This window comes from Hyaena hyaena, unplaced genomic scaffold (genome assembly GCF_003009895.1).
Source record: "Hyaena hyaena isolate Hyena2069 unplaced genomic scaffold, ASM300989v1 scaffold_58, whole genome shotgun sequence".
Lineage (NCBI taxonomy): Eukaryota > Metazoa > Chordata > Mammalia > Carnivora > Hyaenidae > Hyaena > Hyaena hyaena.
This window is the reverse complement of record NW_024080689.1, coordinates 3751853-3773610: the sequence shown is the minus strand read 5'-3', so window position 1 is coordinate 3773610 and position 21758 is coordinate 3751853. Positions and strand designations below refer to the sequence as shown.

At 56.7% G+C, this 21758-nt stretch overlaps 3 protein-coding genes across 4 annotated transcripts; 2 read left to right on the top strand and 1 right to left on the bottom strand.

The window, feature by feature from the left end:
* Window positions 1–51: 51 nt before the first annotated feature.
* TMEM88 (transmembrane protein 88) lies at window positions 52–1134 on the top strand. The gene is made up of 2 exons (XM_039231656.1): window positions 52–301; window positions 461–1134. The coding sequence occupies exons 1-2, from the start codon at window positions 92–94 to the stop codon at window positions 728–730; spliced, it is 480 nt and encodes a 159-aa protein (XP_039087587.1). The 5' UTR covers window positions 52–91; the 3' UTR covers window positions 731–1134.
* A 541-nt stretch (window positions 1135–1675) lies between these two features.
* On the bottom strand, window positions 1676–2848 carry NAA38 (N-alpha-acetyltransferase 38, NatC auxiliary subunit). Its single transcript, XM_039231658.1, has 3 exons — window positions 2343–2848; window positions 1980–2163; window positions 1676–1832 (listed from the first exon to the last, which is right to left on the bottom strand). The coding sequence occupies exons 1-3, from the start codon at window positions 2421–2423 to the stop codon at window positions 1720–1722; spliced, it is 378 nt and encodes a 125-aa protein (XP_039087589.1). The 5' UTR covers window positions 2424–2848; the 3' UTR covers window positions 1676–1719.
* Window positions 2849–2853: 5 nt separating this feature from the next.
* On the top strand, window positions 2854–6671 carry LOC120231476 (cytochrome b5 domain-containing protein 1). 2 transcript variants are annotated; one of them, XR_005528335.1, is made up of 5 exons: window positions 2854–3228; window positions 3322–3398; window positions 3531–3749; window positions 4023–4110; window positions 4290–4368. XR_005528335.1 is itself a non-coding variant. In XM_039231655.1 (4 exons), exons 1-4 carry the CDS (start codon window positions 3042–3044, stop codon window positions 4518–4520), a joined length of 714 nt encoding a protein of 237 aa, XP_039087586.1. In that variant the 5' UTR covers window positions 2950–3041; the 3' UTR covers window positions 4521–6671. The 2 variants fall into 2 exon arrangements, 1 of the variants encoding a protein (XP_039087586.1); XM_039231655.1 differs by lacking the exon at window positions 4023–4110 and having other exon boundaries at window positions 2950–3228; window positions 4290–6671.
* The last annotated feature ends 15087 nt before the right edge of the window (window positions 6672–21758 follow it).

Sequence of the window (21758 nt, the reverse complement as noted above, 5' to 3'; positions counted from 1 at the left end):
GGGGGTGGGGGTGGGAGAGGCCGGGCCGGGGGAGGGGCAGGAAAGAGCGCTATAAGGGCCGCGGCCCAGGCGGGCGGGAGCCAGGCCGACCATGGCGGATGTCTCCGGGGCGCAGCGAGCGGCTGCCGGCGGCGGCCTGGAGCCCCGGGACCCCCTGGACTGCTGGGCCTGCGCCGTGCTGGTCACGGCCCAGAATCTGCTGGTAGCGGCCTTCAACCTCCTCCTGCTGGCGCTCGTGCTGGGGACCATCCTGCTGCCCGCTGTCACCATGCTGGGCTTCGGCTTCCTCTGCCACTCCCAGGTGAGCGTGCGCCCCGAGGTGCGCGGGTGCCCCGGGCCTCGGTGCCGGAGGCGGCGGTGGGGTCCGTGGGCCCGGGCCGCTCGGCTCGCGCCCGCCCGACGCCGCTTCTGCCCCCCCCCCCCCCCCCCCCCCCCCCCCCCCCCCCCCCCCCCCCCCCAGTTCCTGCGCTCCCAGGCACCGCCTTGCACGGCGCACCTGCGGGACCCGGGCTTCACGGCCCTGCTGGTCACCGGCTTCCTGCTCCTCGTGCCGCTGCTCGTGCTCGCGCTGGCCAGCTACCGTCGCCTCTGCCTGCGCCTCCGCCTGGCCGACTGCCTCGTGCCCTACAGCCGAGCCCTCTACCGGCGCCGCCGCGCCCCGCAGCCGCGGCCCGCCCAGGCCTCCCCTGGGCCCCAGGCCGCCCCCGCATCAGGGAAGGTCTGGGTTTGAGGACCCTCGGGTCGGGAGCTACCCTCACGACTGCCCCCGCTCCCGGTCGCCCCAAGGACTTGAAGCCTGGGTGCGGGGGGGGGGCGGTCTCCCGACCTTCCCTGCTCCCCATCCCTGCCCAAGCCGGGTCCCAACATCCCCTGGGGGAAGCGGAGCATCTGCGGACCCAAAGCTGGCGGAAATCCGCCACGCCCCGGAAAACCCACTTTCCTACTACCTACATCTGAATCCTAGACATCTGGGCTGGACTCTGGGCTGGACCCTGCGCACCCCCCGCCCCCCACCATTCGGACGAACCTCGCGTCCTCCTCTCCTGGTGCAGCTCCTCTGGTATCTGCGGGCTGGGGGGCGAGCTTCGAGAGGGAAGGAGTGACCCCACATCAATAAAGAATTAACGAACTGAATGCGTTGCTGGGATCCCGTGAATGGGGGATGATGGCACAGCTTCTACCGCCCCTGCCCCGTGCCCAGGAGCAGGAAACAGCGGGGGGCGGGGGGCGGGGGCTCAGGAGCGCATCCTTCAGCCTCCCGGCCTTCCCTTATCGCATTAGCCCGCTCTTCCTGGCCAGACCCCCAGAGCTCGCTCTGTCCCTGACCCTGAAGTCACCTCTCCATCAAGAGCGGAGAGGGCCCGGCCTCTGTCGCCTGCCCTGCTCCCCTTGGGGACCGAGCCCGTTCTCTGACCCCAGCTCGGAGGAACTCGGTGTTGCCAGGCCGGAGAGGGAAACAATGGGCCTTCCGGAGCAGGATGACACCCCCTCCAGCCAGTTCTGGAGCAGCAGCGTGGGAGGGAAGGTGGAGGGGCCCACCCTGGGGCCTGATGGTCCTTAGCTCATCCCCACCCCCGAACTCCAGGGAACCTTTGGCACCGCTGGACGTCCAGGGCTGGGCGAAGGAGGGCTGAGAGCGCTCCCGACATCTCCGCTACACTCGGACACGAGCCACTTCGTTTACAGGTTTAATGGTCTGAAAAGCAAACGCGATCGCGGTCAGATATAGGGAGGCCCTGCCAGGCTCTCTCTCTGCACCTCAATAGAAACGATGTGGTGGCCGGGTACCATGGCCAGGCCCAGCACACGGGGTTCCCCCGCAGAGAAAGAATCTGCAAAGAAGGGTCAGAGCATCAGGGAAGCCGGCCAGCGTCGGCCCCGCCCCTTCTAGCCCCAGAACTGTGGGGTGCAGCCACACACTGGCGGGAGGGGGGCTAGTGCCTCGCGGCGAGGCTCCGCCGCGTTCCCCGGGCACTGACCCGACGGCTTGAGGAACTCCTGCGCCGAGCCCAGGATGACATTGCAGTCGCGGTCGGTGCACAGGAAGCAGCCGACCAGGGTCCGTCCATCTGTCATACGAATGCGCATAGTCTTGTTGAGCAGCGCCTCCAGCTGCTGCCGGGCCCGCGCAGCCGGCGAGTCGTCGCGCTCCCCGTCCGAGTCCTGCGCGGGGCGGGACACGCGCTGAGCCTGCGCCGCCCACCCGCGGAACCACAGCTCCCGACAGCCCGCGGGGCGCTCACGCCAAGCCCAGAGGCTGCCGGGAGCTGCAGTTCCCCCCTCCGTCCCCCCATCTTGCTCCCCGGCTGCCCCTCGATCCCAGCCCTCGAGCCCGCGCTAACCCCGGCGCTGGAGCTGCTTTGGCGGCGGCTGCAACAGCCGTTCTCCTCTCGTAGCAGCATGGTCGGTCCGGCCCCGGCCATTTGCCCCCGGGCCTCCTGCGGGCCCTTGAACTTCCTTTCGGGTCCGGTGCTCTGAGATCTCGCGAGTGCTCCCGACCTCTTTTCTTTCGCGAGATCACCTCTCCTCCTCCGCCTCTTCGTCTCCGGGGCAACTGCAGAGATCTCGCGAGCTTCTCTTCTCCGACGCGGAGGCTCACTGAGGTCTGTGGCGCCGAAGTCTTAACATATCGCGAGTTTTACCTCTTTAGTTTCAGACACAGCCTTTAGGGACTTTGGGATTCGGCGAGAATACCTTTTTTCGTAACCGCACTCCACCCCACCCGCCCTTGTTTTTTCTACCTCGCGAGACAGGCAGTCCTAAATATCCCGTGTAGCCCAGACCAGTCTGAAAACCGAAGGCGTCCGCTCTCGCCCGGAACTCTTCAGCGCGCAGCTCGGTCCCCTGAAAGCCAGATTCGGACTACGTTTCCCGTGAGCACCCACAGTCCACGCCCCGCCCCCTCGCCCGCGCCGTGTTTGCTCTCTGTGGACGGTGGCCGGAGAGGGACAATGGTTTCCATGTCAGCGCATAAACGCGCTCGCCAGGGGGAAGAGCTGCAGTGAGTGAGAGCGTGCTGAGGAGGGACGAAGCAACAGGAGATGCTGGCGGCGCAGAGTGCGAGGGGCGCGCCGCGCCGGGGCCTCGTGGCCGGGCCAGACTTTGAGGTTTTCCGGCGACGCTATTTCACGCCGGCGGAGGTGGCCCAACACAACCGGCCGGAGGACCTCTGGGTGTCTTACCTGGGACATGTGTACGACCTGACGCAGTTGGCTCACGAGTACAAGGGTAGGGGCCACGCTCAGGGCCAGGGCGTACGTGGGGGGCGGGCGGTGCCCGGTTCTTGGGTGGCTGGCGTTGACCGCAGCTGCTCCTTCCCAGGAGACCTGCTGCTAAAACCCATCATAGAAGTCGCGGGCCAGGACATCAGCCACTGGTTCGACCCGAAGACCAAAGACGTGAGTTCGGCTGGAACCCGGGGCGGGGGGCGGGGGGCGGGGCCCCGGAGAGCGGGGTGGGGCCGGCGGGGGCGGGCGGGGGCCGGCGAGGCTGACTGCCCCGAGGCCCCTCCCCCGAACTCGGCTTTAAAGATCCGCAAGCACATAGACCCGCTGACCGGCACGCTGAGATACCGCACCCCCCGGGGCCGCTTTCTGCACGTCCCGCCGCAGCTGCCCCGTTCCGACTGGGCCAATGATTTCGGGAAGCCCTGGTGGCGGGAGTCGCGTTATGAGGTGGGGCGGCTGTCCGCCAAGACCCGGACCATCCGCATCGTTAACACGCTCACATCGCAGGAGCACACGCTGGAGGTGAAAACTGGTGCCTGGGGGCAGGTCAGAGGGGACGGGGAACCCCAACAAATCGCCAAGGAGATCTTCAGGCCTTTGGCTCTCTCCGTGACCCGTGGGAGCAGCGTTTCCTCTGCCTCCAGGGGCAGCGGGGCCTCCAGGGTGGGCAGTCGGAGGCGTGGCGGGATCCCGGGGTACAGAAGCCCAGGGTAGCAGTTCAGGCACCTCGGTGTCCTGCAAAGCTCTTACAGTGCTGCGTTCAGGATGGTGGTTGTAAGCAGACTCTCTTATTAGGTACTACTCGTAGGGGTGAGGAGGAGGAGGCAGTGACTCTGACCCTTTAAGGCCATCTGTTTGTTAGAAGTGGCTGTCATAAAGACCGGTAACAACTTGGGGGCCATTCACTGCATGATTTATCTGGGGCCCCGTGAACCGCCTGAAAACACTACCAAGGGAGGCTCTCTGATCCCAGCTTTGTCATCTTTGGGGCTCCTGGCCTTGGCTTGGGGCCGTGTGTATGTTGCATCCAGAATTTGGGGGGGGTGCTTTCGTGTTCTGCAGGTGGGGGCTCTGGAGTCAATGTGGGAAATCCTACACCGCTATCTCCCCTATAACGCACATGCTGCCAGCTACACGTGGAAATATGAAGGGAAGAACTTGAACATGAATTATACCCTGGAAGAGAACGGGATCCGGAATGAGGAAGAAGAATTTGACTATCTCAAGATGGACGGTGCACTTTACACACCCGCGATACTGCTCTACTTCAACGATGACCTCACGGAAGTCTAGGGAGGGAGATGTACACTCACGCAGACCTAAGACATATTTTGAGTTTGGCCGCTTCTGTGTCCTGTAGGAAAAAGCTGTGCATGTGCTGGCGCTGGATCCAGAGCTCCATTCCGTTCTGGAAGCTGGCTGTGGCCCCGATCTCTCTGAGGCACACAGTCCCCCATTTCCCAGGCCCGCTATGCTATACTCTTAGAAAGTTGGGGAGCCTACTAGAAGCACATGAACCGATTCCTAGGAATGATCCAGAAGGTGCGGCATCTCGGATTATGGAGATGTAAAGGGGACGGGCAGAGCTCAGGCAGAACTTCCTGATGGTCAGAGGAAGAGAAGTCCTCCACGGGGATGAGGGATGGACGGACTTTTGGGGGCAGTGATGGAAATGGAATGAGCTGCAGGAAGATAGGACTTTCCCAGACGGGAGCAGGAAGTGGTCAGTCACTGGCCAAACAAAACTGCCTTCTCTCCCTTCCAAAGAGTAGCTGGAGGTTAGAACCCAAAGGGAAGAAAGGAAGCGAACGGTTAGCAGCTGCTTCAGGCTGGCTCTTACGCTGTGTGCTTCGCGTGCCCTGTTTAATGTGACTTCGTCAGTGGGACGCTATCACCATAAGGCTTCTGAAGCTCAGAAAGATCCCCTCGCATTTGGCTTTGTTAAGTGATTGATGAATCCCGTGGCATCCCGGGTCTAGCACGTGGAGGGGGGGTCCCTAAGCTCAGCGTGATTTAGCAGCACGAAGGCACGCTAGTTAGTAGCCGGGACACAGGCTCGAGGGAGGACCTCACCGTCCGAGGCTCGCTGCACACAGGACCCTGGAGACCTACTGTGTGGTCAGCTGTCTTTCTGTGGGTTGTTGTTTTACTGCCTTTGGAAGGGAGTTAGCCAAGTTCTGCAGTGGGGGAGGGCGGAGGGGAGGCAGGGGGGAGGCTGTCACCTGAGCAGAAGCTATTGAGGCTACTTCCTGGTTGATCCCACAGCAAAATTTTCTCCGGACTTTCCAGAGGCAGGGAGGGAGCTGTGTGCCGGCCCCAGGGAAAACTGGAGTGGGGGAAGGGCCAGGAGGGGGACATAAAGGAGGCAATCTTGGCGGTCGCGCCCCTTAGGGAAAGGAAGACTGGTGACCTTTTCAACAGTAGTGTGGAGAGAGGAGCTAATGAGGTCAGAAAACCCGTGTAACCAAGGGACAACCAGCGTGGGGGGCGGGGAGGCAGATGTGTCCTCTTCAACCTCAGCAGGGGTGCCGGGGCGGGGGTGCCAGGGCCCAGGCAGGGGGCCGCCGAGGCGTGTTCTGAGGGGCTGGCAGGAGAGGCATGGCCACAGGCGGACACAGGTTCGGCCTCGGCCCCTTCTGAGCCCCCGTGAGACCGAGGGCTTCATCCACTCACTAAGGCGAGAGGGCCGCTTAGTGTCTGGATCTTTCTGATGTTTGGGCCGCTCTGCGGTGACTTCACGTGCGTCTTGTTTGCTCAGTTAAACCAACACAAGTCGAGAACCTGAGCCAAGCATGTGTCCATGCGCCTGTGTCTCCGGGAGGGGCCCCCACCCGCCGCTCTGCCTCTGGCTCCTACCTCAGTGTCTCCTGCCGGGAACCCGCCCCTCTCCGTGCTCCCCGGACACTCTCCTAAGTGTCCCGGGAATCCGTCCTCTCTCCGCTTCTGCCCCCACACACCAGCCGGCGTGCGCCCTGGAGACCAAACCGAGGCCTCTGACTTTCCTCCTCCAGAGTCTTCTGTGGCTTCCGGCTGCTTTGGGAATAAAGCCCTCTAAGTCCAAAGACGCTGTGTAAACCGGCCTCTGCCCACCTTGCAGGTCTCACCTTGGTCCCCTGTGTCCCGGCTGTGCAGGCTGTCTCCCAGTCCATGAAATGTCTGTCCTGCCCGAGTGCTCGCACATGCTGTTCCCTCTGCGTGCACACCCTTCCATCTCCCACCCGCTGAATCCCAAATGGTTCTTCCTCGGGAGAGCTTCTCTGATTTCTTGGTGTTGAAAGCGAGTCTCTCTGTTAGATCATTTCTGAGCACCACACACTTCAGAGTACCTATTACATCTAAATTTTAAAATCGAGGATGCCCCTGGCCGGCTGGCAGCTAGAGAGCAGAGATCACGTATGTCCATTCTGTTCGCCGACGTATTCCCAGTGCTGGGCGCGCAGTTGCTGCTCAATAAATTCTTTTATATATATATATATATTTTTTATTTATTTCTAGGAGAGAGAGAGAGACAGCGTGAGCAGGGGAGGGTCAGAGAGAGAGGGAGACACAGACTCTGAATTAGGCTCCAGGCTCTGAGCTGGCAGCCAGCACAGAGCCCGACGCGGGGCTCGAACCCACCAACCGCGAGATCATGACCCAAGTGAAAGTTGGATGCTTAACCGACTAAGCCACCCAGGCGCCCCGCTGCTCAATAAATTCTGATGCAGTGACCTCAAATGTTGAGTGGCCTCATCCGTCTAGAAGAACTCGTGGACGGGATGTTGCGTCCGGGGAGGCCAGGTGAGACCGCCTCCATCCAGAGGCTTCCGTCCTGTTCCCTCGGAAGCAAGACTGAGCGCCAGGGGCCTTCCTCTCACCGATTTGGGGGAAGCCTGTCATTCCCGCGAGTGGCCACCAGGTGGCGGTCCTCGCCTGCGGCGGCGGGGGCGGGGCGGCTAAGGGAGGGAAAACCCCTGCAGGTTCTGAAAAGGTTACAATGAAGGGCGGCCCCGCCGGAATTTATAGGCGGGAGGGAAGGATCAGAAAAGAAGTTAAAACCACGCCACTATTTTCTTAGCCTTAGGTTCATTCCCCTTCTCGGTTTTTTCCACAAGCTCACGCCAGGAAAGGAGTGCAGGCGGAGAGGGAAAACCGACGGGGCAGCACAAGGACGGGGTGCTGATTACAGGGGTGGGTGCGCTCGTGGAGCGCTGAGCTGCGAAGGAATCGGGACCCCACGTGTCAGAGAGAAGACAGCACACGGGTCTATTGACGCGTACGGCCTTTAGTGTGGACGCGAGTAAAGCTTTTCACGAGGCCCCACCTGGTTCTCTAAATACCCGAGGCTGGATAGTTGCAGGAATATGTAAATAAGGCCTCGGCCTAACATCCAGAAAGCAAATAGCACATGAGTGGGGGGTCCAAGCCGCCGGGGGGGGGGGGGGGACGCCTTTCCTGGAAGGAAAGCCGCCTGTGCCCAGTGGACCCCAGCGACCTCAAAGGCCTCGATGGGCAAGAATTTCCCACAAGCCTTGCTCCCTACAAGCGCCTATCACCAAGGATAATAAAGACACGAATGTCGTCGCAGGGACCCTGCCCGCTCAGCGGGACAGAAGACACGCACACAAAAAGGTAAATGAAAACAGTCCATGATGAAGGAGCAGATTGTGGCATAGAAAGTCTCCACCCTCCTGGCAAATCACAAGTGGATTCTTAACCCGGATCTCCAGAAGGGCAGAAGTGGTTTCTAAATATTGTGGGGTGTGGTTTTTTTTTTTTTTTGTATTTGTAAGCACGTGCAAGCTCAGATATGAATTATGTTGGAGAAGGGTGCGATAATTTCCATCAGTCTCAAAATGGCCCAACCCCCTGCCCCTGAGATAGTACATCCCCCCCCCCAATAATTTAAAGTGAAATATCAAAGGCGACAATACCATGCGGTCCCAGGATTCCAGCCACCTGTCCCCATGCTCTACCTCATCCATTACACCTGTGTTCCCGCGGCAGCCATTCCTAACGCTTTAACCCCTTGGGGCTAAGTCCGTGGCCAGTCCGACACGTTTTACTACCGTCCCAAATTCTGATCTGGATGTACCTCGGAGCTGAGTGAGGGGGGGGGTCTGTCATTTAGGCTTGACCCTAACACCCAGTGGTGATGTCAGGAGGAGCCCAAGACTCCCAGCCCGCACAGCGAGCCTAGGTGAACCGCTCGGTGGTGGTGCGCGGATATTTGGGGGGAACAGCCAGCTTTTGATAGATCAGCAAGAGCACAGGGAGGTCTCGGTCGTAGAGAAAGCAGACAAGGGTCTGAAGCCTGAATGAACTTGAAAGTCAAAGACGAGGCATTCAAAATACACGCAGGCGCGCCGCCCGAGGACGGGGTCTTCCAGGCATAAGGGAAACACTTAAAAACAGCGATCAGAAAGCTGTGAACGAGTATGTGAAGGGAGGTCGCTGACGTGGGGCCCGGGGTAAAGGAGGTGGAGATGAGCAACGCGACGGTGGAGACAGAGCTAGGATTCAGCCCCTGTGTCACGGGGACGGCCCAGCCCCTGCCTTTTGGGAGCTTGCGCTGTTTAGTGGGAACCTCGGTGTCCAGCTTCCACCTGACATAATCATCCATCTGTACCTGCAATGCCAGGTGGTGGCCGGCGCAGGGGCGCAGTCGGTACCTGCCTGCTTCAGGAATTAACGGCACACGTGGTCCCTACCGTTTGAAACGTGTGACCTCAGGAGCTGAACAGACCCAGATAACGGGCTGTCTGTCCCTTGCTACTTGCCGGCTGTCGCTGTGTGGGGAGAGCCCGAGAGATGCGGGCAGTAACCTGTGCCCATGAGTTCTGCCCGCCCTCCTGTAGAGCAAGAAGGACGCCGAAGTGTCCCCTCGCCCTTTATTTATGTTTTATTTTCTATTTGAGAGAGAGAGAGAGAGAGCATGAGCAGGGGAGGGGCAGAGAGAGAGAGAGAGAGAGACACGGACGCCCAAGCAGGCTCCGGGCTCTGGGCTGTCGGCACAGAGCCCCACATGGGGCTTGAACCCCTGAGCAGTGAGATCATGACCCCGGGCCGAAGTCGGACTCTTAACCACCGGAAGCACCCAGGCGCCCCCATCCGCTTGTGCTCAGCGGACAGCCTGGACCGGCAGATCTTCCTCTCCCCGAGCGCCTCACGGAGAACGTATCTGGCTGCGAATCCCAGAAGCCCGACTACCGGGGCCTAACTGAAAAGAGCAAAGTTTTCTTAAGTGCTAAGTCTGTGGGGTAGTGACTCGGCCGGCTGCTCTGCTTCTAGCCTGCACGGTGGGCAGGGAGGAGGAAAGGGGAAGGAAGAGCTCGCGTCTCCATCAAAGCAAACATCTGACCTTTGAGCACATCCCCGGGGTAGGAGGCGCGCTGCACAGGGGCCCGTAGCTGCGAGGCAGCAGGGTGGGACCAGAGTTTTGTACTGACGCCCACGGCTTGTGCGGGGAGCACTGCCCCCCACCGGGAGTACGGACGCCCGGTAAGAACCGGCTGGCGTCCGGCTTCAGCTCAGGTCATGATCTCGCTGTTCCCCAGTTCAATCCCCGCATCGCATCGGGCTCTGTGTTGATGGCTCAGAGCCTGGAGCCTGCTTCAGATTGTCTCCCCCTCTCTCTCTGCCCCTCCCCTGCTCATGCTCTGTCTCTAAAAAAAAAAAAAAAATTAAAAAAAATGTTTAAAGACCTCGCCTCAAATCCCAGGGCCGGGCACCAGGCCTCCCTTCTCAGAGGGAAGAGCGGCAAAGCTACGCGTAGTAAGATCGTGTTGGATGTGGGACATCACTGGGGCCATTTTGCGGGGACCCCTTACCTTTGTCCAGGCGGCCCCGCGGGACCTACGGCTGCGGGTTCGTGTCCCGAGTTGGCCTTTCTGTTTCAGGACCCCCACCCCCCCTCACACAAGCGCTCTTGTCGCCCTCGCCATGGACCGGTCCACCCTCCACTCAACGTGCGGCCAGCTCCCGCCCCTCGGTCCCTGCCGGAAGCCTCTCCCAATCCCTCCGTGTGCGGCAGGCCTGCTTGCTTGCTTTTGAAAAAGACGGGAAATGTTTCCGCAGGCCCTCAGGCTGCCCCCACCGCTCCGTGTCCATCTCCCTCCCTTCTTGGACTCTAAGCCCCAGGAGGGCAGGCAGCGCGTCTCTTGTTTGCCACGAAACACGCAGCTCCTCGCTCGGTGCTCAGCCCAGGCGGTATGAACACGTGGGGGGAAAGGGCTAACTGTGAAATGGCTCGGGGGACAGCGCAGCCCAGTCGGGGGGGGGGGGTTTTTGGGGAGGCCTCTCGTCCGGCCAAGACCCGAAGGACCCGGATGAGGTAGCCAAGGGGGGAGGCCGGGGAGGGGAGGGGTGTGGGGAGCCCAGGAACAGAAGGCGAAGCTGAGGGACAGGAGGCCGGGGCGGGGGGGGGGGTGTTGAGGCCACGGCAGGTCGAGTGAGGCTGTGTGAACCTGGGTCCGTGTGCGTGCCGAGTCAGCGTTCACACCCGCCACTACTCACCTCTCCGAGCATACACGGCAAGGTTAAAGGTTTCCAGGGAGAATGCTGCGCTCAGGCTTGCGTTTTAAAGGGTTGACTTGCCGGGGCGCCTGGGGGGCTCAGTCGGTTAAGCGTCCGACTTCGGCTCAGGTCATGATCTCACGGTTCGTGGGTTCGAGCCCCGCGTCGGGCTCTGTGCTGACGTCTCAGAGCCTGGAGCTGCTTCAGATTCTGTGTCTCCCTCTCTCTCTGACCCTCCCCTGAGCATGCTGTCTCTATCTCTCTCTCAAAGATAAACAAAACATTTTTAAAAATTAAAAAAAAATAAAGGGGTGACTTGCCTACAATGTCCAGAGAATGGACTGGGGGGGGGGAATGCGAGGGGACCAGAGTGGAGATGGGAGCCCACGCCTCTGCCGCGGTCCAGGAGGGACACGGAGGTGGCCAGGACCATTAGTGGCAGTGGAGGTCAGAGAAGGTGGACTGAGGGCGGAAGCGCGCGGCTCGGGAGCTCCCTGGGAGCACGTCTGGGCCAGAGGGCGGAGGCAGGAGAGATGGCGAGTCCGCGGGTGGACAAGGGGCTCTGACTGGGGAGGAAGGTGGTGCGTGGCGGGTTGGTGTGGGAGGTGACTCTGGGGCGCAGACACAGATGTCCCCGACCTTCCTGGCTGAGTGGCACCGCAGCCCGAAGAGAGCTCTGGGCTTGGCCTGGGTACTGTCGGCAGAGTCCCCGCTGCCGAATTGAGGGGTGAAGCCACCTCGAGGAATGGCAGCCGGGGGCCGGGGAGGGGCAGGAAGAGACTCAGAAGGAAGAGCCAGAGCGGTGGGAGGGACCCGAGGAAGGTGGCGCCGTCGAGGCCAAAGAGCATCTGACGGGCAGAGGGGTGAACGGTGAGACCGCGGTGAGACCTCAGTGTCCACGGACGGAGCAAGCGGCAAAATGGTGGCATGTGGCGGAGTCAGGCCGGGCCAGAGGTGGGCTCTGTGGCCACCCACCAAGTGCGTTCCTTTCTTTAGGTCCCATTTCTTGAGGTGTGGACTGTGAACAGTGAGGGTGCGCTGAGCGCAAGAGCAGAGCAGCGGAGGCAGGAGGCGGGGGGGGGGCAGGTGCCCCCGAGTCTTTGGTTGTCTGTCCCTCCCCTCGAGCCGGCCACCGTCTGCGCTACCTCATGCCTCCGTGGGCCTTCCGGAGATTTGGCACCAGTTGGCATCCAGGGGACTCCGGCGAGCGGAGGGGACGGGCGACTGTGTCCGGGACTCGCATGGGGGGAGGCAACCCGACAAAAGCGCTGGGGCCTCCAGGGCGAGAACCGGGTCCCATAACCCGGGTTTGTGTCCTGGCTCCCGAGCTGGGCGTGTGTACGGGAAGCGGGAGAGAGCGCGGGCGCAGGGCCGCTGTCGGGAGCGAGAGCCTAGAACAGCCCTTTGCTCCCTCCGTTTAAGGTGCCATTGGGGGTGCCTAGGGGGCTCAGTCGGTTAAGCATCTGACTTCGGATCAGGTCACGATCTCGCGATTCGTGGGTTCGAGCCCCGCGTCGGGCTCTGTGCTGACAGCTCAGAGCCTGGAGCTGCTTCAGATTGTGTCTCCCTCTCTCTGCCCCTCCTCTGCTCATGCTCGTCTCTGTCTCTCTCTCTTTCAGAAATAAATAAAACATTAAAAAAAATTTTAAGGTGCTGTTCGTACCGCAGGTTGCTGGCCCTGTCACCTTCAGTCACCTTGTGTGAGCCTCTGGGAAGTGAGAAATGGCCAGGAACGTGACTGTTTAGAACAATAGCTCCCCACTGTCCAGTGCCATCGAGCCAGAGCTTTCTCAGATTGGCTCATCAAATCCTCTACAAGCAGGTGAGGGAGGCGCGGACACCCCGAAGGAGCTGAGCCCCGAGGGCTAAGTAGCTTGTCCCCAGGCCACTTAGTGAATGGAAGAACTTGGGACACGAGGTGCTACCTGACCCCAAAGCTCAAACTCTAATGGGGCCGGGGGTGGACTTCATTCCTTGGCTCCGGAATACATTTTTGCAGTTACACAGTTGGGGGATCTAGAATCTTAAAAACAAAAACCAAAAAATCCCAGGCGATTTTAATTTACTCATCGTATCTAATTTCGTCTAAAGTTAAAATGACTCTCATTCAGAGAGCTCGATGGCGCGAAGGCCCGCGAGCCGGCCCAGGGGCAGGAGGAAGCCAGCGTGGGTGACAAAGCTATAGTCTGAGAGACAGACGGCCGGGAAAGGTGTCAGGGCTCACACAGCCGGGGCTCGACATTACACGGCATTTCTCGCCGGCCAGCCAACGCACAAGTGCTAAGAACTTGTGAAAAGGCAGCGTGTAAAGGGAAGAGACGTTTGGGTTTTGCTGTTTCGTACAGGACCATGCCGTTTCCATCACAGTGGTCATCAAAGCGGGTTTAAAAGGAGTGGAGTACAGAAAGATGATTTGTGGGAAAGACAAAGAACAAGGGACAGGATTTACCTAAAAAGCCACCAAACGGGGTGCCTGGTGGCTCAGCCGGTTAGGCAGCTGACTTTGGCCCAGGTCAAGATCTCGTGGTTTGTGAGTTCGAGCCCCGTGTTGGGCTCTGCGCTGCCGGCTCAGAGCCTGGAGCCTGCTTGGGATCCTGTGTCTCCCTCTCTCTGCCCCTCCCCTGCTCGCACTCTGTCTCTCTCTCCAAAATAAACAAACATTAAAAAAATTTTTTTAAAAAAGCCAGCAATCGAAGGAGAGACAGATGTGAGATCACAGAAGGTCAGCAAAGAGAATAGCGAGTTAAGAACTCAGAAAGAGCCTCTCTGTCGGCAATGAGGCTGTGGATCGTCTGGTGGAAGTGGCTTCAGAGGATCTGGAAAGCAAGTGGTCAAGCAGACGGGACACAGGAAACACGTAGGCTTCGTGCCCATGTTCTGGGGGCGCGCTCTCCGATGAGCCATCTCCTGGGGAGAGCCGAGGTCTCCTGCTGGAGTGGAAGGTGGAGTGTGAGGAAGGTTTGGAAAAATTGCCACGGAGACCCGGAAGGAAGCGACTGGGGAAGAGAATTTCCGGGCCGGGACGCCGGTGGGCACGGGTGGTGATCTCAGCAGCACTCTGCCCGCTGGGGGTAAGGGTCACGGTCAGAGGTGCGCGGGGGGAGGCCCAGGAGAGGACACTGGCCGAGATGACAGACAGCGGACTCTACGCTGCTCAGGGAAGGCGGGGAGGACCCGGTGGAGCGCAGTGAGGGACGGACTAGAGTGTCCTGTGGGTCCAAGAACAGCAGAGAAACGAGCCGGAGGGACAGAGAGTTGTAGGCAAAGCGGGGACTTGAGTGCAGTTATTTCCGAAGATGGAAGTCCAGAGCCACCTCCACCAGCGTGGAGTGCAGAGAAAGGGCTCTGGCTGGGGAGTCGGGGGCAGGGCTGAGGCCGTGTGAGTCTGCAGCAAGTGAGGGGAGGGGTCAGGGCGAGCAGGTGCAGCCAGAGAGCGGCGTGCAGGGCTCTACAGCCCATAGAGCCTTGGACGGGGCTTGTCACCTGACACGGGGGGACCTGCGATCATCCCTGGGGGGAAAGGAATAGAGTCCTTTACGTGTGTGGTTTCCAGGCTTATCCGCCCCATTACCAAATGTTGTAACCAAATATTTGATCCTGTCTCCTATCCTCTCTCTTCCCACATATTTTTAAGTTAGTTTTTTAAGCTTAGTTTTCTTTTTCATTGCAGAACATGTGTTCTTTACAGAAAATTCCAGGTAGACAAGCGTAAAGATGCAAAACAAAAGCACTCTTATTCCCATCACTCAGCAGAAACCGGTGTGAACATCTTAACCACTTCCTCCTGGTACTTTCCTGTCTGGCTACGACTACACCACATGTATGATTTTATATTGCTTCATGCAACTGATGTTAGATCTTCAGTTGGTAAAAAGGACAGGACAGAAGAACAGCAGTTTTCTCTAGGAGAGGCACGGACTGGGAAGGCACTGGAAACCTCTGCGGTGCTGGACATGTACATATATTTACATTTTGTTCATGTTTATTTTTGAGAGAGAGAGAGAGAGAGACAGAGCATGAGCTATGAAAATACTAATTCAAAGGGATCCAATTCCCCGATGTTTATGTAACAGTATTATCTATAGTAGATAATAGTTCCAAATTCCACATTATGGAAGCAGCCCATGTGGTCACCGGCTGATGAACAGGTAAAGAAGACGTGGTATAGATACATTGGAATATTACTCAGCCATAAAAAAGAAGGAAATCTTCCCATTGGCAATGAAATGGATGGAGCTAGAAAGTATTAATGCTAAACGAAATAGGTCAGGCAGAGAAAGACAAATACTGTATGATTTCACTCATACGTGGAATTAAAAACCAAAAACAAAGGAGGAAAGGGGAAAAAGAGACGAACCAAGAAACACACTCTTCACTGTAGAGACCCCACTCATGGTTCCCATGGGGACGTGGGTGTGTGTGTGTGTGTGAAATAGGTGATGGGGCTTCAGGAGTGCGATCTTGATGAGCACAAGGTGATGTACTAAGTGTTGAACCATCATACTGTACACCAGAAACTAGCATCACAGTATCCTGGAATTTAAGTTGAAACTTAATGGGGCGCCTGGGTGGCTCAGTCGGTTAAGCGTCTGACTTCGGCTCAGGTCATGATCTTGAGGTCCGTGAGTTCAAGCCCCTTGTTGGCCTCTGTGCTGACAGCTCAGAGCCTGGGGCCTGTTTCGGATTCTGTGTCTCCCTCTCTCTCTGCCCTTCCCTGACTCATGCTCTGTCTCTCAAAAGTAACCATTAAAATGAAAAAAGAATATTACAATGAACATGTGTATCCATCATCTCATTTGGTAAATATAACAATAGTCATATTTTTTAAAGCCTCGCCTCATCTTTTGAACTTACGAAATAGTTCTCAACAATAAATGTTTACATTTAGAAATAAAACCCTCCATAAATAACACTTTAATGGTTTCTAAAAATTCACCCATAAAAATCATGATTTCTTAAAAAAATTTTTTTAATGTTTTCAGAGCGGGGAGGGGCGGAGAGACAGAGGGAGGGACAGAATCTGAAGCAGGCTCCAGGCTCCCAGCTGTCAGGACAGAGCCTGATGTGGGGCTCAAACCCATAAACTATGAGATCATGACCTGAGCTCAAGTTGGACGCTTCACCGACTGAGCCACCAGGTGCCCCTAAAATTCATGATTTCAAAACGTACAGGTCAGCAGCTTTCGGTATGAGGTTTATAGGATTACATGGCTGTCACCACTACATAATCCCAGAACATTTTTATCCTGTGCAAAAAGAAATCTCATACCCATTGGCGGTCATTTCCCTGCTTTCTGCTCCCCGCAAACTCTGGTCAATCACGAGTCTGTCTCCTGTCTCTCTGAACTGATCTATTCCGGGCATTTCGTGTAACTTGAATCATACAACGTGGCTTTTCGTATCTAGTTTCTTGCACTTAGCATGATGTCATCTGAGTTCTTCCATATTGTCGTGTTTACCCCCATTTCACTCCTTCTATGGCTGGCTCGCATTTCCCTGTGTGGATGTACTCCCCTTGGCTTATCCATTCATTGGCTTATGGGCATCTGGGTTGTTTCCGCTTTGGGGTCATGGCGGACAATGGTCCGATGAAGGTTCACATGCAGGTTGTGGTGGGGACACACCGTCAATTCTCCTGCGTGTACACGGGGCTGAAATTGCTGGGTCGTAAGGTAACTTCATGTTTTGAGGATCGGTTGGCGGTCTTCTTGCCCTCCACGAAACATCTGGTGTTACTGGTCGCGCTTCCTTCCAGAAGCTGTCTCTTCGCTCCACAGCACCGCTATCTCGTGCACCTACCACTCCAACAACTTCTATTTCTTCCTTTGGCTTCTCTTCTCCCCCGCCCATTCTTCAGAGTTCCCCCGGGTTCTGGCCTCGACTCTTCACTTGATGTGCTAACCATTCTTACCCTTTAAAGAGGTACCAACACCTACTAGAACTTTCTACCACGAATTTACCCCCTAGCCTGATGGGGTCAACATACTACTTGCTAAGTACTTTCTCAGTCAACATAGACTGCCTCCTGCCTCCCGTCTCCTCCAAATCGGAGTGATCTTTTGGGGCCTACTTCACATACAACCACACACGAAAGCTCTTCAGTGATCCCCCTCTTCCCACCAAGATCTTGGTGGCTGCACAGTGAAAACACAAGGTTTCCAGTGTAACTACTACAGTTTCTCGTATATTCTTCCAGGAATATTCCCCAGATATTTACATACTTTTTTCTTTCATCAATGCAATACTATCATTATATACATGCTCTTCTATACCTTTCCTTTCTTCTCTTCATACCCCAATAAGTGTTTTGTTTTGTTTTTTTAAATGTTTATTTAGTCTTGAGAGAGAGAGAGAGAGAGAGGGAACATGAGCAGGGGAGGGACAGAAAGAGAGGAAGGCACAGAATCTGAAGCAGGATCCAGGCTCTGAGCTGTCAGCACAGAGCCTATGCGGGGCTCGAACTCACGGACTGCGAGATCATGACCTGAGCCAAAGTCGGGTGCTTAACTGACTGAGCCACCCAGTGTGTGGGAGGGGCACCCAGGTGGCTCAGTCGGTAGTCAGGGTCATGAGTTCGAGCCCCACGTTGGGCAGACACATTACTTAAGAAAAGCAGCAGCAGCAGCTTAAAGGTGGACCAGATACGGCGACATGGACGACTGGCAGCTCTGGTGGAGCTGTAGCAGGTAGCAGGCTATGTACGTGGTCAGCAATTTCACGTCTCAGCTCCTTTAAAACCCGAGGCCATCTCATTGGCTTAGACGTTGTCTCGTCTCATATGTGGTAGAAAGAATACCAGACTAGAAATGCGAAGATAGAGGCTCAAGCCTCGGTTCTGTCTCTACCAACTTGATCCTAGCACTCTTTTCAACATCTGGGCCCCAGTTTCCGTACAAATAAAATTAGATGGAAGTGGTATTTCCTAAAATATGGTGCCTACACCATTGGTAGTGGGCAAGATGCTTTTATTTTTATTGATTTTTATTTTATTTGAGACATTTTTAAAACATTTTTTCAAAATTTATTTCTGAGAGAGAGAGAGACAGCAAGAGCAGGAGAGGGACAGAAAGAGAGGGAGACACAGAATCCAAAGGCAGGCTCCAGGTTCTGAGCGGTCAGCGCAGAGCCTGACGCGGGGCTTGAACCCATGAACCGTGAGATCATGACCTGAGTCGAAGCCAGATGCTGAACTGACTGAGCCCCCCAGGTGCCCCTGATTTTTATTTTAATAATTATTTGTATTTTAAAGTAAATTAGAAAGTGATTACCCCATCGAATTAAGGGTTTATAAATATTATTTCTCAGTAATACGAAATTTACTTTTTAAAGGATATTTGGGGCGCCTGGCTGGCTCAGTTGGAAGAGCATGTGACTCATGATCTTGGGGTTGTGAATTGGGAGTCCATGCTGGGTACAGAGATTACTAAAAAAAATAATAATAAACAAAAATTTTAAAGGACATCTGTTTAACCTAAAAGTGAGTTGGTTTAAAGGAAAATAGCATGCATGTAACAGCGTAGGCACATCATGAATAGGATACATGATCTTAGTTTCTTTCTTTGGGGAATCAAAAGGTTAGATGAAAAGTGTAGATCCCAGGGGCGCCTGGGTGGCTCAGTCGGTTGAGCATCTGTCTCTTGGTTTCAGTTCAGGTAGTGATCTCACCGTTCATGGGATCGAGCACCATACTGGGTTCCATGCCGATGGTACGGAGCCTGCTTAGGATTTTCTCTCTGCCCGTCCCCTAGTCATGCTCTGTCTCTCTCTCAAAATAAAGAAAGAAACTTAAAAAGAAATGTATAATCTCAAAACAAAGGCCAGGTCTCCGCAAAGGGCAGTTGGCAACCTTACTTAGCCATTTGGAAGCCACCGGTTTAGAAGACCTTCTTTCCAAGATTTCGCAGTTAAGTCTAGGATATCGTCAGTACTTCCGTGACTTTCATTATTAGCACCAATCTCTCTATTTCAAAAGACAGCTAGGACTCTCCGTAACACTTCCTTGAGCGGGAGGTCACAGACGGCAAGTTCAGCCCCCCAACCTGCCCGTTCCACGAGCGCCCACCCGGGCTCTACCAATCACGGCACTGGTTTCCTATGTCTGTGCTTAACCCCGGGCCCACGGATTTCAGGGTGCTGGGAACACGGAAACCGCGTGGTACTTCGCAAACGTCAGCCGATCCTCGAGCAACACGAGGGTCAGGGGCGCTGCCCCTCTGCGCAGGGGGAAATCCGTGGACGCCGTCTGCCTCCCGGGGACGAACTACTAACAGCCTAGGTTGACCAGAAGCCTTGCCGCCACCACTACCGGTTGGTTAATCGTATTTTGTCCGTGTTCTGTCCTGTGTGCTCACTGTGAAGCCGTGAGAAAATAAAATGGCATTAAGAAACTCATAAGGAAAATACGTCTACAGCCACGTGCTGCCTGGATCGATCCTGTAAGTTCACGTCGTCCATTTACAAGACGAATCATCTGTCAGTCCCCGCGTCAATACTCACAGCGTCAACACGCTGTCGCTGCGCAGGACGGATACCGGGCGTCAGAAACGGAAAGATGACGTATGGTATCTAAGGGTTTTTGTGCCTAGGGTTGAACTTTCAAAAACAGATTTGGGTCGGGGCTCCTGGGTGGGGCTCAGTCCATTAGGCGTCCGACTTCGGCTCAGGTCATGATCTCACGGTTCGTGGGTTCGAGCCCCGCGTCGGGCTCTGTGCTGACAGCTCGGAGCCTGGAGCCTGTTTCAGATTCTGTGTCTCCCTCTCTCTCTGCCCCTCCCCCACTCACACTCTGTCTCCCTCTCTCTACTCCAAAAATAAATATTAAAGAGAAAAGAAAAAATCCACATATAAGCGGACCTGCACAGTTCAAAGGTACAGCGTTTACCCTGTTTTTCTGGAAGAAGAGCTTATAACTTTCTGTGAACCAAAACAACAACAACAACACAACACAACAAAAAAAAACCCACTAGAAACTCTTGCTTTTGGTAAGTTTCTTGCTTTGGCTTTAAAGAAATCACCTCCTTACGGCTTAGGAGTCCCTTACAATGTTCTAGATCTTTCTCTGGGAGGCGGCCTCCAATTTCTGGTTTGCGCTGCGCAGGCTGCAAGCCTAAGTTCCTTGTTCTCACCTTACTGGGCTTCTCATTAAAAACAGAAACCCCTCCCCTCTGCCGGTTAATGGCTCGTGGCGTATTTTAATTTTGTATTCGGGTTTTCTTTCCGGAAGCGCAGGGACACAGGAAAAGGCAGGGAGGCCGTGTCCACGTTGAAACTGGCGAGCGGCCCAGGGACGCGAGACACGCAGGCACGGAACGAGGCCTGCGACAGACACAACAGACAGGTAGGGACAGACGGACAGGCTGGCGAGGAGAGAAAGGAGGATGAGGGGCAGGGGGGAGCCGCAGGCCGGCAGGGGTGGGGAAGGCAGGGCGAGAAAGGAGGAAAACGAGAGTGAAGGCGGACGAGGCGTCTGGGCCGCGCGGGGCTCTGTGGCCCATCACACCCGTTACTGCGGGCGGACAGGGCGAACCCAGCGACGGATGGGGTGATGGAGGGACACAGGCCAATCAGACGGAAGAGGCGGGGGGCAGCCAATCAGAAGGAGGCTGAATGCAGCCCGCCCGAGACAGACACTCAGGAGGAAAGACAGAACCAAGAAAAAGAGAGGTGAGAGATGGAGGGAAGGGAAGAGGTGAGAGATGCGGGCGCAGAGGCCAAACGGGTTGAATCCCGGCGTCCGGGCAGTGACAGGGCAGACACAGAAGAACGGGCATCCTGAGCAAAAGTCCCAGCGCGGCCTTCCCAAGGGGCCTGGCAGGAGCCGGGCTTTGTCCCCCCCCAGGGGTTAGCGCCACCATCTGGGAGGCGGCAGGGGAGGGAGATGAGCCCCAGGAAGGGGGAAGAGGGAGAAAAGTTTTCGTGAGAAGTGGTGTTTTAGACTAGAGGGAGACAGACTCCCTGGCCGGGCCTAGGTCAACAGCCTGAGGCCCCAGGTGCTGCTGGGCCTAGAAGGTTCTAGAGTCGTGTGCCTGTGAAGACGTGGCACAGGCTCGAGGGGAAGGCAGAGCAGGTCTCCCTCCATGCGCCGGAGCCTGTCCTTCCTTCCTTCCTTCCTGACCGGACCTGTGCGGGGGCCCCTGCAGGCGCTTCCCTGGCTCCCCACCCCCCCCATCCCCGCTTAACCAACAGTCGGGGGGAGGGGCAGGGCCGCGCCCCCTCCCAGACACGGGAAGGGGGCCCTTCCCAGCTTGACTTCTAGAAAAGCGTGCTTCTAGCAACCAGTCCATCAAAAAGACAGGTGCCTGCGAGCAGATTCTAAAAGGAGCAAGAAATGGCCAGCCCGGGGAGGGGGGAAGCGAACGGACAGATGGACAGAGAAGGAAGCGTCCAGCAACACTGGGCGAGGAGGAGGAAGGAGCGCAGCCCAAAGCGAGTGGACTCATGTACGTGTAGACCCTTCTCTGGAGCCACGGCCAAGAAACGAGGAGCGGAGAAGTCAGCATCAGGGAGAGGAGCAGCGCCCGGGGGAGAGGGGCAGGGGGGAGGCTTAGTCTCCGCAGGGTACTGAGCCCCTGAAAAACTCTCTACGTGTGTGTTCTAGCTCCTTAAAAGCAGGGCCACCTGGGGGGCTCCGGCGGTTAAGCGTCTGACTCTTGATTTCAGCTCAGGTCATGATCTCCCGGTTTGTGGGTTCAAGCCCCACGTCGGGCTCTGTGCTGACAGCTCGGAGCCTGCTTGGAATTCTCTCCCTCCTTCTGTCTCTGCCCCTCCCCTGCTCACTGGCTCTCTCAACAGAAAGAAATACACTTCATAAATTAATAAAGAAAAATTTTACAAGTTGAGTGACAGGAAGAAGGAAAAGCGAGTGGAGGCGTGGACAGCAAGAGCCAGGCTCACAGACCAGGCGAGGCTGGAAAAACGGCAGGAAAGACCGAGGCAGGCAGACTATCTGAGGGACCAGAAATCCAAGTAGAGAAAGGGATGGCCCGCAGGAGGGCGAGCAGGGAGAGGAAGTAGGGCTGGAGGGGGCGGGGTATGGCA